The 16,883-nt window shown below is 29.5% G+C and overlaps 1 protein-coding gene across 1 annotated transcript in view; it reads left to right on the top strand.

Annotated features, from left to right (window-relative positions):
- The window catches only part of xmas (RRM_XMAS2 and SAC3_GANP domain-containing protein xmas), a 126,370-nt gene that overhangs the window by 102,662 nt on the left and 6,825 nt on the right, over window positions 1-16,883 (top strand). The window contains exons 10-12 of the mRNA XM_067263494.1: window positions 2,096-2,222; window positions 2,889-3,069; window positions 8,071-8,188. Of these exons, the coding sequence (XP_067119595.1) occupies window positions 2,096-2,222; window positions 2,889-3,069; window positions 8,071-8,188 (426 nt within the window). The remainder of the gene's footprint in view (window positions 1-2,095; window positions 2,223-2,888; window positions 3,070-8,070; window positions 8,189-16,883) is intronic.

Consider the following 16,883-nt stretch of genomic DNA (forward strand, 5'->3'; position numbering starts at 1 on the left):
GTGTAGTGTATTTTATACCCAAGTACTTGTTTGAAAGATTACATGTACATAATGAAAAATTCTAATGAATTATTATATAACACAAAATTTCTAATGAATTGAATTGTTTTCAATGTTTAAAAGATCAATTTTGTGAACTAATATTTTTAATTAGTTTACAAAAATATTAATAGTTTAAAATAAAACATTTTGCTATATAAATATAATTCATTTTGTTATTAATCCACAACCGTAAAACTATACAGCTTCAAAAAAGCAGAAAAAAGCTTCTTTTTTTTAAAGCTGGATTTAATAATAGATTATTAATGAATAATATGTTACCAAAGTATAAATTTATTAAATTTGTTCCTAAATGAAGTTATTTAATTTATAAGAATGTTAATAAACTGTAAGAAAATTTAATTCAAAATTAATTTTTTATTAAGACAAAATTATTACACTCCTCAAAAGTGAAATTGCACCATCATGAAGGAATGCACATAATCACATGCACATTGCAGGACCAATAGAGGTGAGAGACACACTCAAATGATTAAAAGAAGAAAAGGATATGCAACAGTCATCTGTTTATTCAGTAATGAATATGGCCCCTACAGGTAGCTATACAGGATGCTATATGGCAATGCATACTATCAATGAGGCGATTAATAGTTGTGTTACAACTAACAGGAATATTAACTGGTTGTAGATCTAAAGCTGTCGTTGTTGTCAACACTCGTGAGTTCATATCCCAATGTTTGTTCTGTTTTGGAGTTTTCAAATTGTTTGTCCTGGCTTCATTCTAGTTGATGTCTCAACATCAAGTGAAAGCTTTTGTTTTTCCTACCCATTTATATGCATTTTCTTATCAATTTAGTTTTGATCCCCAAAGCAGTAGCTATTCATCCTATGTTGATGACTCATTCAGTCTTAATCCAATCTGGAAATTTGTCCTTAACAAGTTGCCTGAGGTATCCTTTGCTAAGCTACTTCCACTGAAGTGCACATGTATATGTATATGGTGGTGGTCCTTAGTGCACCTCATGTCGGATGAAGTCACACAGGTGTTCAATGGGATAGAGATCTGGCGAGGCTGCTGGCCAGGGAAGGATGTGAAATCCATTCAGGCTGGTAAGAGTTCACCATGCAACAAATACTTGGGCATTGTCTTTCTGGAACACTGTGTTGGATGCAGCCTGCACCAGTGGCCAAACCACAGGCCTCACAATTCTTGTGAAGTACTGGTCTGCTGTGAGTACTGGGAATGTGCATCAAGGCTGTCCACTGATTGAACTTGATGCCTTCCCAAACCATGATGTTTGGTATGGGGCTCAGCAAAAAAGGACCGGCACACCTGACCATGGCCATCATTCCTTCATAGACAGAAGCAGGATTCATCTGTAAAAAATACCTGATTTCTGATGGTGACATAATGGGATAGTTCTTTTGAGTAAAAGGGAATTAACTGTAATATCTTTCAGAGTAGTAATATAAATTTTAAATGAAATAAGATTACAAATTTATTTTGTAGTACACAATAAAAACAGCATATTCACATATAAATGAAGAATTCAGGAATCTAGAATCAATCTTTCAGGTTTCTTTCAAAAGATTGATTCTGGAATCCCAATTTTTTTCCATTCTTCAGCTTGATGTTAATGAATGAATGTACTGTACTTGTGCTCATAATGTAAAATGTTAATTTTTCTAAACTAAAATAAACTTTAAAAAGTATTCAAAGGAGTTAGAATTGGGAGTTTTCAGCAGAATCAGAATCAGGAGAAATTTTTGTATCATCCATCACTAATATTTAATTTTAAATTCATTAAGTAATACTGGACATTGAGCCATTATTGTAGAATAAATTAATTTTCCTAAAATTTAATTTTCTTGTATTTGTTCACAGTTTCTAAAATTATTTGTGCTGCAATTTAATTCATCTTTATTTTTATAATCAATCAAAGAAGGATTAAATTGTTAAAATATAGTGACTAGTTACATGATCAAAAAATATATCTTCAGATGAGAAAGTAATAAAATATATTATTATTTATGTTTTTAGTAATATATTGATAAAATATTTATATTTTTCTTAATTTTATAAAATATTTTTTAGTGTCCAAGAGCAATTATAGCTCTGTATACAGCTGCTATTAGTCATATGATAGATGTTACTTGTTCCTCTTATCTAGAACAGTTATCTTGGCCAATGCCTGAAATAGCCATGATACAAAAAGATAAAGGTAATTTTTATAAATATACAAATTGATTTTAAATAAAAAAAATTGTTAAAATTCTGTATTATTTATTGAAAATTACATTTCAAATAGTACATAATTCTGCATAAGTTGACAAAATGTGAATAAAAAAAAAATGTGAAAAAAAATTATAATTAAAATGAGCAATTATTTATTGTGACATCATCACAATGCTTTAATCATATTTTTAATTTATTTAATTTATGAAATAAATGATTTATAATTTATTTAATAAATGATTGATTTAAATTGTCATTTGTAATTTTATTCTAAAAAATGTCATTTGCAATTTTTTATTAATTCATGTTTTCAAATACTGAATTTTTTTAATTTACTGGGAAAATAGTCAGAAAATATTGATCTTAAAATCTTAAAAAATACATTTATTTGAGTATTGTTGGAAGAATTTTTATGAATTTTTACTTAAATTATTATTTAAATCTCTTTAATTTAGTTTTATGAAAATGTTTAAAAAATTAAGATTAAAAGTAAAATTCATAATCATAAATTTAAGTGAAGTTATTTTCTATAATTTTAAAACTGAAATTATTTAAATTCTGTAGTATTAAAATTTTGTTTACCATGATTTAAAAACTTAATAGAAAAATTATTTATATTATTTTATAGTTTATTGTCTTCTCATTTGTTTAGAACACCCTCCAGTGTATTGGAATTCTTCTGAACAATTAAGAAAAGTAGAAAAAATCATAAGAAACATTCAACTCAAAGAATATCCTGAAAATTTAAGTACAGAACATAAAGATGATGTATGGCAATATGTTGATCTCATCATTGCAGATTCAAGAAACAAAAGTTTAATTTTAAAATCAAAGTTAGTTTTTATATTTATTTATTTAAAAATTATTTAAATTTGAGTAATAAATTTTAAAGAATAGTGTAAAATTCATGATCTCTTCATATTAAGATTTTTAAATTATCATTATTATGTTAAAAAGGGGTTTAAAGTAAACACACACTGCTAGCAAAATTTATTTTTACTGATGTGATTGTTAAGCAGTATAGCCAAAAATGTCTATTATTGTTGCATAACACATTGCACAATCTGCTCTCAAAGATTGTCATTTTAGACTACAAATGTAAGATACATTTCTACTTCAGATCAGTAATAATAGATATAAACATGTGTCTTAGAATCAAAGAAATATAGTGTTATACAGGATTGGGATTTCTCAATTTCTTTTTAATAATTAGTGAATCTAAAAAAGAGGATTTAAAAAAAAAATACAAAAGATTGAAAAATAACATCTAACATAATAGCAATGTTTTGCCTGCATAAAAACACAGAAATTCCATTTGTTCGAAATTCTTTAACCATATTGATGAAGTTCCATATTATATGAAAGTTGCCTGTATATGTTAAATATTTTGAATTTGAAATATATTGATATGCAAGTTATCATTTATAAGTCTACATTAAAATGCAACTCTAAAAACTTTAAATTAAAATCCGAGTAAAAAGCTACTCTTTAAAATCCGACTTCAAGTGAGTTAAGACAAAAAAAGAACGAAAAGATGCTATACTTTCATAATTTTATTAATTCCATTTCCCAAATGCATTTCGCAACGCCTCATCAGTGGGTAGATAATTTAAATTTTTTGAATATTAAATTTTTAAATTTTTTGAATAGTTAAAATGCAACACTTGCAAGTAAACAATAATAATGAATTGGAATAAGACAATGCAACATGCAGGCAATCTCCATGGAGCATGCCTTCCAGGAAATCTTTTTATGGGAAACTGGCTCCTATTTAAATATCAGACATGTGAAAAAAACCTGGAAACTCCATATGCTTAAGTTACCATATTGTCTAACTGAAGAGGAGCCATTATAAAGCCCAAAATGCATTGATTGATGATTGTGTATATAAGAGTTGATGTACAGTAGAGACTCATTAATCGGAACCCCGGTAATCGGAATCGCCAGTAATCGGAACGATTTTCAGTCGGACTGTGTCGTGCTGAATTGAACGTTTTTGATACTAAATTTACTTTTAAAGTATAATTTTCATGTTATTATATTCTTCAATATATTTATTTTGTTTGTACAAAATGCAGAAATAATTTTTAATGATACGATAGCCTCGATTATTATTATAAAAATTTTCGTTAGGCTTAAAATCGACGAAAATTCAACACGAAGTGACACGCAACGGAGAAAAATTTGAACATTGGACAGGTTAATGTATTTTTTCGTACATAATCGGTAATCCGAACAAATTACTAATCTGAACAACCCCAGTCCCCAATTGATTCCGATTTTCGGTTCGCTACTGTATTTATGTAACTGGATGTCTATGATTAATTAATAAACTTCCCTTGTCAATTTAGTCAGTGTGATAAAGCCTAAAAGTTTAATTGTGTAGTAGCACAAAAATTGTAATAGATATTTTATTGTATTTTAAGTTGAAATGTATTAGAAATTTTAAGTTAAATTAATTAATGTTTAAATATACTTAAATAACTGAATGAATTCAGCAATGTATTATCAAAGTTTTAATTATATATTGTATGAACTTTAGCATTATTTTATTTTATATTTAGCTTTCAGTGTACATGTTTTGAGAAATTAAAAAACATCATAAAAATTACTCATTTTTGGGCTTTTTGAATGAGCATACCCCCTAAATGCAATGTTTAGTATTAATTAAAGCAAACAATAATGTTATATTATTGCATTGTTGAAATAAAATGGTCGTTTTTTTAATTTTAAATTTCCCACCCTTGTAAGTTTATGTGCACAAACTTTTTCCATGTGATCATGGAAGAAAGTTTGTGTAATTGGAAGAGTCCACATATATGTGAATTTAAAAATATAACCTCATTTATATAATGAGTTCCACGTGTTTAAGAGTAGTTTTTCTAATGGCATGGAAACAAAAGAAAATAGAATAATTTTCTTATATGAGTAGATATAAGCTGAGATATAATGCAGCTCCCCAGCTGAGGCAATCTGAAATATCAATAAAGCCTTCAGTAAAGGTCTGTGGGTGAGCATACCACCCAGCATTGGTTTGAAAAATTTCATGCCAGGAATACAAATTTCAGAAATCTGCTTTGCAGACATGTACCATTTGTCATGTCTGTAAGAACCTTGCCTGATTGTCCAGGAAATCATGGAAAGATTGAATATACATTATTCAACTGTTTCTTGACATCTAAATGGATTAGAGAAAGTCAGGAAACTCAACAAATGGGTCCTACATGAATTCAGAGAGACAAGGAGTATTATTAGTAGGTCTGTAGTTCTTTAACTATTTGTCTCAAAAATGCAAGTATATTATCTTGTGTTGTAACTTGAGATGAAAAGTGGATCCTCTATGACAATTGTTGACGTTCTGTGCAGTGGCTAGATGTGGAATGCAAAAATACATGCCAAAACTGAGCCTTCATTTATACAAAATCCATGGTAATGTCCATATGGTAGTCTGTAAGGGAAACAATCCATTTTTCATTTCTGCAAAGAGATGAAATGATGAATGCAACAAATACTGTCAAGAAATTGATGTAAGGTACAACAATTGTGCATTCAAGAGTTACCACTTTTGAATAGATATGGTGTTTTATAGCTTTATGATTTAAAAAAAATGAAGAGTTGACAGAATTGAAGAGCAAAATTCTTTTTTCATCAACCTTATTCTTCAGATTTTTCACTGACAGACTACCATTTTTTTAAAACATTTTGAGTTTTTTAACAGAAAAAGTTGTCAAGGAATAGGATGCAATAAAAAGTGCCTTTAATGACATTTTTGCTTATTGTTACATGATTTCAATCAAACTAGCATTAATGTATTGGGTTGTTCGAAAAGTTTGTAGCGAATTTTTATAGCTGACAGTTGAGACACCGATTGACGCAAAAATGATTAGAATTGTACAAACCAATTAATATTACGATAAATAACCTTGAGACGCGTCCTTTACAAAAAAACCCGTTAAGATTATTCAAATAGCATTTAATTTGTCTCATTGCAAAAAATGGATGCGAACAATGTTCATTATTGACACTTGTGTTTTTTCTTTTTTCATAAAGGCAAAAATGCTGTACAAACAGCAAAAAAGATATGTGATGTTTATGGTGGGAGTGCTGTATCAGAATCAACTGTTTGAAAGTGGTTTGCAAAATTTAAAACGAGTAATTTCAGCCTTGACGATGCTCCTCGCTCAGGAAGACCTCCTGTTATTGAAGAGGACCAGATCAAAGCATTATTAGATGAAAACCCTCATTACACAAGTCGAGAAATTGCAGACATAGTGAAGTAATCAAACAGTACTGTGTTTCAACATCTAAAGAAGCTCGGATACGTGAATCGTTATGACATTTGGATATCTCACGACTTAACAGAAAAAACTTACTGGATCGCATCTCCATTTGTGATTCTCTTGAAAAACGAAATGAAAATGACCCTTTTCTGAAGCGTTTAGTGACAGGTGATGAAAAGTGGATCATTTATAACAACATCAGCCGAAAACGATCATGGGGTAAGAAAAATGAATCACCATTAAAAACTCCAAAGGCCAGTCTTCATCCAAAGAATGTCATGCTCACTGTCTGATGGGATTGGAAAGGAATCCTGTACTACAAGCTGCTTCCACAGAATCAAACAATTGATTCTGATAAGTATTGTTCCCAATGGGATAAGCTGAACATGGCAATTAAAGAAAAACGTTTGGAACTGGCCAATAGAAAAGGCATTGTGTTTCACCGAGATAATGCCAGACCTCACACGTCTTTACAAACACGCCAAAAATTATTGGAACTAGGCTGGGATGTTTTACCTTACCCCACTTACTCAACTATCCTTGCCCCGTCAGACTACCATTTGTTCTGTTCTCTACAAAATTCCCTTCATGATAAAAACTTTGATACTTTGGAAGCTTGCAAAAACCACGTGGATCAGTTTTTCATGGGAAAAACTGGAAAGTCCTACGAAGAGGGTATCATGAAGCTGCCTCATAGATGGCAACATGTCATTAAAAACAATGGCGCATACATAATGGAATAAAAGTATATTTTTAGTTATAAAACAATTTCTTTTATTTTTCTTAAAAATCGCTACAAACTTTCCGAATGACCCAATACTTCTATTGCATTGGGAGAAGTGTATTAACAATGATGGAGACCATTTTGATTGAATATATAAGGTTTAAATTAAATTAATAAATGTTCAAAGTTAGAAATAAAAATCAGCCATTTCATTTGCTACAAACTGATATATATTTATGTATATTACAGAAATTTTCAATTATTAAAATATTTATATTTGAACATAGTTTTTCATGGATATGAGAAATAAAAAATGTACTGATTTTACATATAGAAAATCTGGTCACCTTAAAGCATTCTATCATTTACCATAATTTGTTCAAAATCCCTCACAATATTATAAAACTTATTATGAAATAACATCCTTTTACCTTACATTCCTTACATTCATAAATATATAAAATGGAACAACATATTCTTAAATTTATTTAATATCTAATATTATGAGTAGAGCATAGTTAATCAACCAAGTAAACTATTTCATAAGTAAACTGTTATAGATATTATTTAGTCTGTATGATTAAGTTATATTTTTCAAACTATACTTTATACACATAATTAACAAAAACTCTAATTTCTTATAAAGATAAACTATTTTTTAATTAGCATAAACACAAGTTATTTTTAACAATACATTGAGTTCATATTAAATATTTAATAAAGCATATATAATTTGGTTAAGATTATTTTAAGATTTTAATAAATTGAGATATTGATTAACTATATAAATAATAATTCATGGCATTTATTATTATTTTATATTTATGCAGTATTCACCACTTATTATCAAGGAGTAAAAACTTAGATGGAGAAGAAGTAATTCCTTGGGCAGATATTTTACAAGCTTGTAGTTTCTTTCTGCTGGATAATATTGATTTTGTTTGTAAGGTAAATGTTTAAATACTTTCTAAATATTGAATATTATTTTAAAAAGCTTTACTTTTTAAAATAAAGTTAAAAAAAAATACTTTTCCGGTTCTGTTATATAATATATAACAGACGTAAAGTATACTGATCAATCAAAAAATGATCCCCAAGATATTTATGTTTTTGGACTCAGGTGGTCCTTGAACTGTCAAATGCAAAAAATTCAGGGGTTTTTCTGTATGTATAGATCAGAGGTGGGCAAGCAAGAGTTCAGTGGGAACCCAAATGTAGATTTTGCAAAATGCATGGGAGCCGTGGATAGTATGGTAAGGCAGGGAAGGATAGGGTGTCCCCATCCAGGTTAAGAATTTGTTTTTAAAGAATAGATTTGAAATGCCAATTTAATTTATTGCACCAACTTGGAAATAAATTACTAAATATTACATATATATATAATTACATATTTTTACAAAATTGTAAAAAAAAATAATAAAAAGCAGAAATTAACCCTTTCAACAAGAGCCGCATGTAACTCAAAAAGAGCCGCATTTGCCCATGTCTGATATTGATGTTAGTATGCATGTGTGTGTGGCACAATTTTGTTTTCCCTGTTTGAAACTTAATAACTACTGTGCTTTTTGTTGAAAATTTCCGAAATTTTGCAGGGAGGTTTGTGTATTAAGGGATTGATGCTATTAAAATTTTGTGGTTAAAGGTCAACGGGGTGGCAGATAAAGAGGGTTGTGTCATATCTTGAGTAGGATCAAACTTAAAGACTACTTTACTCATTATTAGCATTTAAAATTTTTTATAAAACTCATCCCTACCCAAATTTAAGTTTTTTGCCATATTATAATAATTAAAAAATAAAAAGTTTTAATAATAAAATATCATAACAGATGGTGCCACACATGCAGTTTTAAATGTTACCAAGGAAAGTTATGCAATGCATTGCTGAATTTTTTTTATTGTATATGTTACAGTAAAAACCCATTTTTAGTGAAAATGCATTTTAACTAGTTGAAACTAGTTTTTACTGGATGTCATTGTTAAAACTAGAATTTACTGCTAGTCAAAAATGAATTTGAGTTAAAACTAGTTTTAACTAGACAAAACTAGTTTTAACAAAATGGCTTAGTAAAAACTGTTTCGACCAAGGTCATTCAGCTAACACATTCCTATAGTGCAGGGGTGGCCAACAAGTCGATCGCAATCGACCGGTCGATCACGATGCCAATTTTGGTCGATCGCTCGCGATGTCTTGACTTAATGTGTTACACTTTGTAACTGAATGCAACGCGTGAATGTAACGCGCAAAAGCAACAATATGCATGCAGTTATGACTGGACTCGTAGAAAACACAGCCATTTAGCTTGAATATTTGACACTGTCATGCGGTAGCTTCTTTTCTTTAGTATTAACAATATTATTATTATTAATCAATATTGTTTATCCACGGTGACAACGTTGAGTTTCAATTTTTCATTTGTTTAAAATGTAAGTACCTGTTCTTTATGTTTTAAATTAAATTATGGCTTTTCTTACCTATCTATTTACTTGATAAGTGAGCGTTTTCGGCAACAGACTTGTATATTTTTGGATTTTTGGAAATACGTCAATTGAGAAAAATATCCCAGAATCACCAAATGTAGCAAATATATTTATTCCTGTTTCGGAACTACATACGCGTGTGAATTGGCATTTTCATACTTAAAGTTAACGAAGACTAAACATTTTGTCCGGACTGATTCCCATACTGAAGAATCATTATTATTATCTTTGTCAGGATATACACCTAATTATGTTTCCTTGGTAAGAGACGTGCAAACTCAGTCCTCCCATTCATGTAACGTAATAAAATAAATTCTAAATCTGTCTTCATCAGCAGCTAATTTGAATTAATAAATATTGTTAGTAATTACTCATGTTGTTTTAATTCCCCCGGACGTGAGTATTTTGGCCCGTTAAATAATTACGTTGTTTTTTACGTAGGTAGATATACAGGGTGTTTTAGTACAAAGAGCACTCCTCTGAGCTATTGATAGATTAGCAAAAAATAAGTCTAAAAGTCTTATATCATTCTTCCATAATAAATTTTCCTCGCCCAAAAAAAAAAAAAAAAATCGCGAAAGTAAAATCTTATAATCAAATTATCAGCCGTACTGTGCAGTTTTATAACAACTTTTTCAAGTTTACGAACAAATAGTACCACAATTTATACATTGTAATTGATAAAAAAAATTAAGTTATATTTTAAGTTAATAAAAATCTATCTTGAAAGTGTTGAAAAATCGATTTTTTTAGGTGCCGCCTGTACGGAATGAACTCATAACTGCAAATATCAAAAGTTGGGTCTGGAAATTTATTTTCTTTATGAGCATATATCTTGAAAGCTTAATAAATGATTTAAAAAATAAGAAAAATATATGTTCAAAACTATTTTTTATCTACCCATAGTTCGCGGGAGTGCACCTTGTACTGAAGCACAGTGTATAAACATAGTATGCATTTCACACCCCCTCGCCACTTAGACTATGCCTACGACAACAAGTCGATCGCGAGACATTTTTACAATAAAAAGTAGATCTTATGTACACAAAAGTTGGCCACCCCTGCTATAGTGTGTGATGAATTTCGTATCGCTTTAACCCTTTCCCCTGACATTTTGTTTACATTTATTCTGCGATCCCTCCTAAGGCAATATAGGTCAGTCAGGCGATATTATTTTAAAAGTTCACCAAAAATCAAATTATTATTATATCTATATGAAAAAAATCACTTGCATTTATTAATATCTTTAGTTTTAAGTACAATATTTTTCAATACATTTTATTAGAAAAATTTATAAGAAAAAAAATAATATATATCAGAACTGACACACAAACTTGATAATTTGTAACATTTTGTGAAAATTAACATTGTCTAGTTACATAGTTGTTTGCTGGCACTGAGCCAGAAAGACATAGAATATTGTTTTGTACAATTCAATATAACACTTATGCATGTATGTTTATTCGTTGTGAAATTATCGCACATTATATCAAACATTTGTTTGAAATCAAAATTTTATACTGCTATCAACTAATATAATGAATTATTATACTTTATTCACTTCATATCGAACGAGATTATATCTGTTGTTAATAAACTTTACAAAAATCGATATTTACCAAAGTAATGATGAATCGGTACCCTTGAAGTTTTGCTTAAAAGCCAGGGTACCGATTGATCGGTGCCTTCAGGGACAAAGGGTTAATTAATGTTAATAACACAGATGTGTGACCAATATTTTCAATACATATTAAATAATTAAATATAAATATTATATTTAAATAAATAATATAATATAATAATATTTATATATAATTAAATATTAAATAATACAAATGTTTTAATCCCAATCATCACTTTATTTATTTCCTCCAAACATATTTATGTAGCTAAAATTAGTTTTAACTAATGTTAAAAGTTAAAAAGTTAATGTTTGATTTTAGTTTTATCTAAAATCAAAACATGTACAGCAGTAAATTCTAGTTTTAACTAGACAAAACGGGTTTTAACAATGACATCCAGTAAAAACTAGTTTCAACTAGTTAAAACGCGTTTTCACTAAAAACGGGTTTTTACTGTAACGTATATATTGATATATTAAATTAAATTTTAAATTAACTAAAAGGGATTAAGAAAATATGAGCAATGAAAATGTATTTCTTTTAATGAAGTGACTTTTATTTTTAAAATCATATTTAGCAGAATATGTATAATCAAAGAAAAAATGTTTTAATCAAAGAATATGTAAATACTATAAAAGAGAAACAAAATGCACTTCTGTGGCATTTTATTACTGATGCAAAAAATCATAAATAAGTTATGATAATTTCCAATATTTTTAGGTAGATAGATCCATCTTTCTTCATGTTATGGTTAAAATTAAATATTTAATAGAAACAGTTCAAATATAATGTTAGTGTTTAATTTTTAAAAATAATCTTTGTGCAAGTTTATGTAAAAGTAAAAAATGATTTTTGATTATGCAAATATTTATATACACTTGTCATGATTTGCTTCCAAGTGGTATGAAGAAGATTTTTGTGCAAAATTATGGATTGTGATCTTTTGCATATTTTATTTTTATATTATTTTTTTCATAAAAATATTGCATATATTTGTCCATTTCGTAGTTTTTTTTTTTTTTTTTTTTTTTTACAAGTTTCTGTTCTGTTTTTGAGGATAAACAATCTAGGGAATAGCAAGTGCCAGTTCAACTATACATTTGTTTGGGAGCTAAGACAATGTAGAGAAATCACACAGAGACAGAAGAATGATGCTGATTTTTCTGTTGACTCTGTTTTCAATGCCTAATCCTTTGAAACTAGATGATTTGTTATCACTTAGGAAGATGACAGAAAACTGCCATTACCTTAAGTGGCATTTTAGGGACTGATGTACAAAATATATTCTATATTTTGTACAAATATTTGTACAAAATATTTGTCTCTCTGAATATTTATCAGATTGTGATTTTTGTTAATTTTTTTGTATTTGCTTGATTTATTTTATCTATATATTTCCTATATCTTTTTGACATAAATTTCAATCTTATGTTTTGCTAAAATAAAAATTATTATTAAAATTAAGTCATTGAATTTGTATTATTTTGAATTTTGTCCAAATTTTACTTTTACAAGCAAGTAGTTTTCATAAATTGTGCTGTTTGTGTTTTTGGTACTTTGTCTGAATAGTTCCACATAAATTATTATTAGGCCCTCTATTTTAAAATTTTTTAAAATTTACATAAAACATATTTGATAAAATAGAGTGAACAATAAATGTTTTCATAATTTGTCCTTGTTGCACACCTCATGAACACAACACTCTCCATAATGGAGTTAACCTTTTATTAGAGGCTACTTCCTGCCTTAGTAGGTGAAGATGGTAAAAATTTCAGGTCAGCAGCATAATTATAAAGATAGATTAATTGATTTATTTTTATAATTGTGCTGTTGTCCTGGAAAAAGTAACTTCCAATAAAATATTGACTCTGCCACAGAGACTGTGTTCCTGAGGTATGTAGAAAAGACAAATTATGAAGACATTTGTTAAAACTAATATTTCAAATACTATAGTAGAGATAACAGAGACTTATCACACTGCTACTGGTAACATCAAAATGACACTTCTATCAACAGAATGCAATTTTATTACTGGTATGCATTTTGGTACACAAGACCCTCCCTCATCAGCCATACATAAAAAATATATAGGTATCTGTTCAAGATTTATTTCCGCCCACACTGCACTGTAAAATGAGAATTGTAATTGTGATTTCTATAAAGTGGATTATCAAGAATTTTCATTTTAGATATTGCCTGTTTATAATGTAATCCTTATGGGTGTGTGCAGTATGGGTGAAAATAAATTTTGAACAGATATCTACATATTTTTTATGTATGGCTGATGAGGGTCTTGTGTACCAAAATCATACCAGCAATAAAGTTGCATTCTGATGTTAGAAGTGTCATTTTGATAAGTTTCTGTTATCTCTGCTATAGTATTTGAGACATTAGTTTCAACAATTTTTGAGATAATAATTTTTTATAAGACATTTAATAAAATAAAATAAACAATAAATATTTTTATGTACTATTGTCATCCTGGCAATTTTATGAATGAATACTTTTAAGTTTAGTTTGAAAACTGTAAGACATTTTTGTTAGTATTTTTAGGTAAGGTAAAAGATGTTTGTTTTTTGCAGATTTTTTTGTAATAATTCTTTAAGTTAATTTTTAAAAAATCACATAATTTCCTCTCTCAAATATAATGCTCTGTGACAAATAAAACTCCCACTTGCAATGAACTTAATTCGCCATTAAAACTTTCAGAAACATACATAAACTTAAAAACTCTCATGTACATATTAAACCAGGTGTTATAAATAATTCCTTTTATAAATAAACAAGTTCATTCCAATAACTTACTACCTTGGATTTCATTAGTTTGGAATACATAGCTAAAATATAATATGCAACTCTTGTAACTGGCATTGTATCTGACTTGGCAACGTATTGCAACAAAGTTCATTCAGAAAGGATTTTTGGATAATTTTTTGGAATTTCTTGTAGTTTTTCTTATGTTGCATGTCTAGCATATAAAAGGCAAGTCACATTTAGCAGTTCATATTAATGTCCATGAAAAATAGTAAGAGGTAAGGTAATACCAAAACCAACCAAGAAAATTATTATCCAGAATTATAGTCTTTCAACACAGTATCACACAGCAAGTACAGATATCTCAGTCTACAGTCCAGGGAATCATAAATGTTATGAGAAGGAGGAAACACTTCTCCAGGAAAAGCTGTAGGAAGAAAACTAGCTTGATTCCAGACAACTATTGTTCTTTCAATGCTATATTTTTCAAAACAGACAAGTTTCTATAGAAGATTTGACAAAATAGGAAAGAGAATACTCTAATATTCCATTATCTGAATGCACAGTGTGGAGATATATCTGACAATGCAAATACAGGCTGCAGAAATCCAAGGGAAACCTTTCATAAATGAATCATGCAAGTGAGTTCTGGCCCAAGCTAAACATCTTCATCTGAAGTGGACAAAAATTGAATGGAAGAAAATACTATGATCAGATGAATCAACATTTCATGTAAATCATGGGAATATAGACAAGAAAGTCATATATAGTAAAAATGAAGCTAATAATCCAGCATGTTATTCATGACAAGTCCATAGCCACAGTTTCTAATGGTTTAGTCATGCATGAGTGTAGAGAGACTTGGAGATTTGCATTTTATTGATGGTGCTATGAACTCTGAAGCCTATATTTAATCCTTTAGCAACATCTACATGAATCAAAATGTAAACTTTTCCAAAGATGAGCCCATATTTTCCAGCATGATAACACCTGTTCATACACTGCTAGGAAAACTAAACCTTGGCTGCAGTCCAATTGTATATGTGTAATCTCCTGGCCAGCATCAAACTCAGTTATGTCTCCAATAGAAAATATATGGAGATTTTTGAAAAGAAAGATGACTCAATGCTGTCCTCACATGTTAGAACAATTACATACATATACAACTCCTAGACAAAAAATTAGTACAGTAGAGAGTCGTTAATCGGAACACCAGTAATCGGCACGATTTTCAGTCGGACTGTGTCGTGCTGAATCGAACGTTTTTGATACTAAATTTACTTCTAAAGTATAATTTTCATGTTTTTATATTCTTCAATATATTTATTTTGTTTGTACAAAATGCAGAAATAATTTTTAACGATACGATAGCCTCGATTATTATTATAAAAATTTTTGTTAGGTTTAAAATCAACAAAAATTCAACACGAAGCGACACGCAATGGAGAAAAATTTGAACATCGGATAGGTTAATATATTTTTTCATACATAATCGGTAATCGGAACAAATGACTAATCTGAACCACCCCAGTCCCCAATTGATTCTGATTTTCGACTCTCTACTGTATATTCACCTAACTGAAAGTTTAGTGTACATTTTCTCATGAACAACACAGAGTATGAAACTTTTTTTTTACCATACATAAACAATGTCTATGTATGTTTATTATACCCATTAATCACCCAAATTAACTCAAATGTTTTTTTGTTACAAATGTGAATGAAATGAGAAAAATTAGAATAACAGTTTGACTGTGACAAAAAATTAGAATATTAGCAAAAACAACCAAACAGCCATATAAAACTAAATTTTAATGCAAATTTCCATATTGCTGGGCAGCACAGTATGACAGTACAACATGGGCTGTCAGCACGACATCAGTGACAGATCTAAAGATATTATTATAGCCTTGAACAAAGTAAGAAGAACACAAAAAGAAATTGTGAATTATATAACATGCTCACAGCAAACAGTCTCTAGAGTACTGAAACAACAAAACCATGTTCAAATTTTAACTAATAAATGCCAGAAATGTGGACATAAATGAGCAACGACTGCAAGGGATGAGAGAAACTTGAAAGAATTGTTACTGCATTAAACACTTGCATGCACAATGGAGAGCAACTGGAGTGAACGTTAGTAACTGAATTTGACTTGCACTTTAACATCCGTGTTCCCAAGACGAAGTCATCTGTAACGAAAAACAACAAGCGAGTGTCAGATGGTGCAGAGAGAGGCTCATGTGGAACAAGATGACTGGAATAATGTTCTCTTCAGTGACGAATCCCAGTTTTGTCTCTCCTGTGGTGAGTAATGCCTTCAGTGTGTATGGAAAACAACCAAAGAGGCCTTTGAAAAGAACTGTATGAAGAGATCCATGAAGTTTGTATTGTATGTCATGATCTGGGGATGCACGAGTGCTAATGGCGTAGGACATCTGTGCATTCTTCAGAATGTGTCATTGCACAGATGTATCAAGACATCTTAGAGACATTTATGATACCATCGGCAGGGAATTTAATTGAGAAAACATTTCTATTTGAACAAGACAGCATCCTCTCATACCGCGAAGTCAACAATACATGGTTACAAGAATGACAGATTGCAATCCTGCTTTGGCCAAGTAATTCCCCAGACTTAAATCCATTGAAATTTTGTGGAGTCATGAAACGACGACTTAATGAACGATGAACAAATTCTAAAGAGAAACTAGTAAACTGCATCTCCAGAAACAAATGCAAAGCATTAATTTGCACCATGCCCAACAGATTGAGAGCACTAATTATGG

This window comes from Centruroides vittatus, unplaced genomic scaffold (genome assembly GCF_030686945.1).
Source record: "Centruroides vittatus isolate TY-2023 unplaced genomic scaffold, ASM3068694v2 contig_1777, whole genome shotgun sequence".
In the NCBI taxonomy this organism is placed as follows: Eukaryota; Metazoa; Arthropoda; class Arachnida; order Scorpiones; family Buthidae; genus Centruroides; species Centruroides vittatus.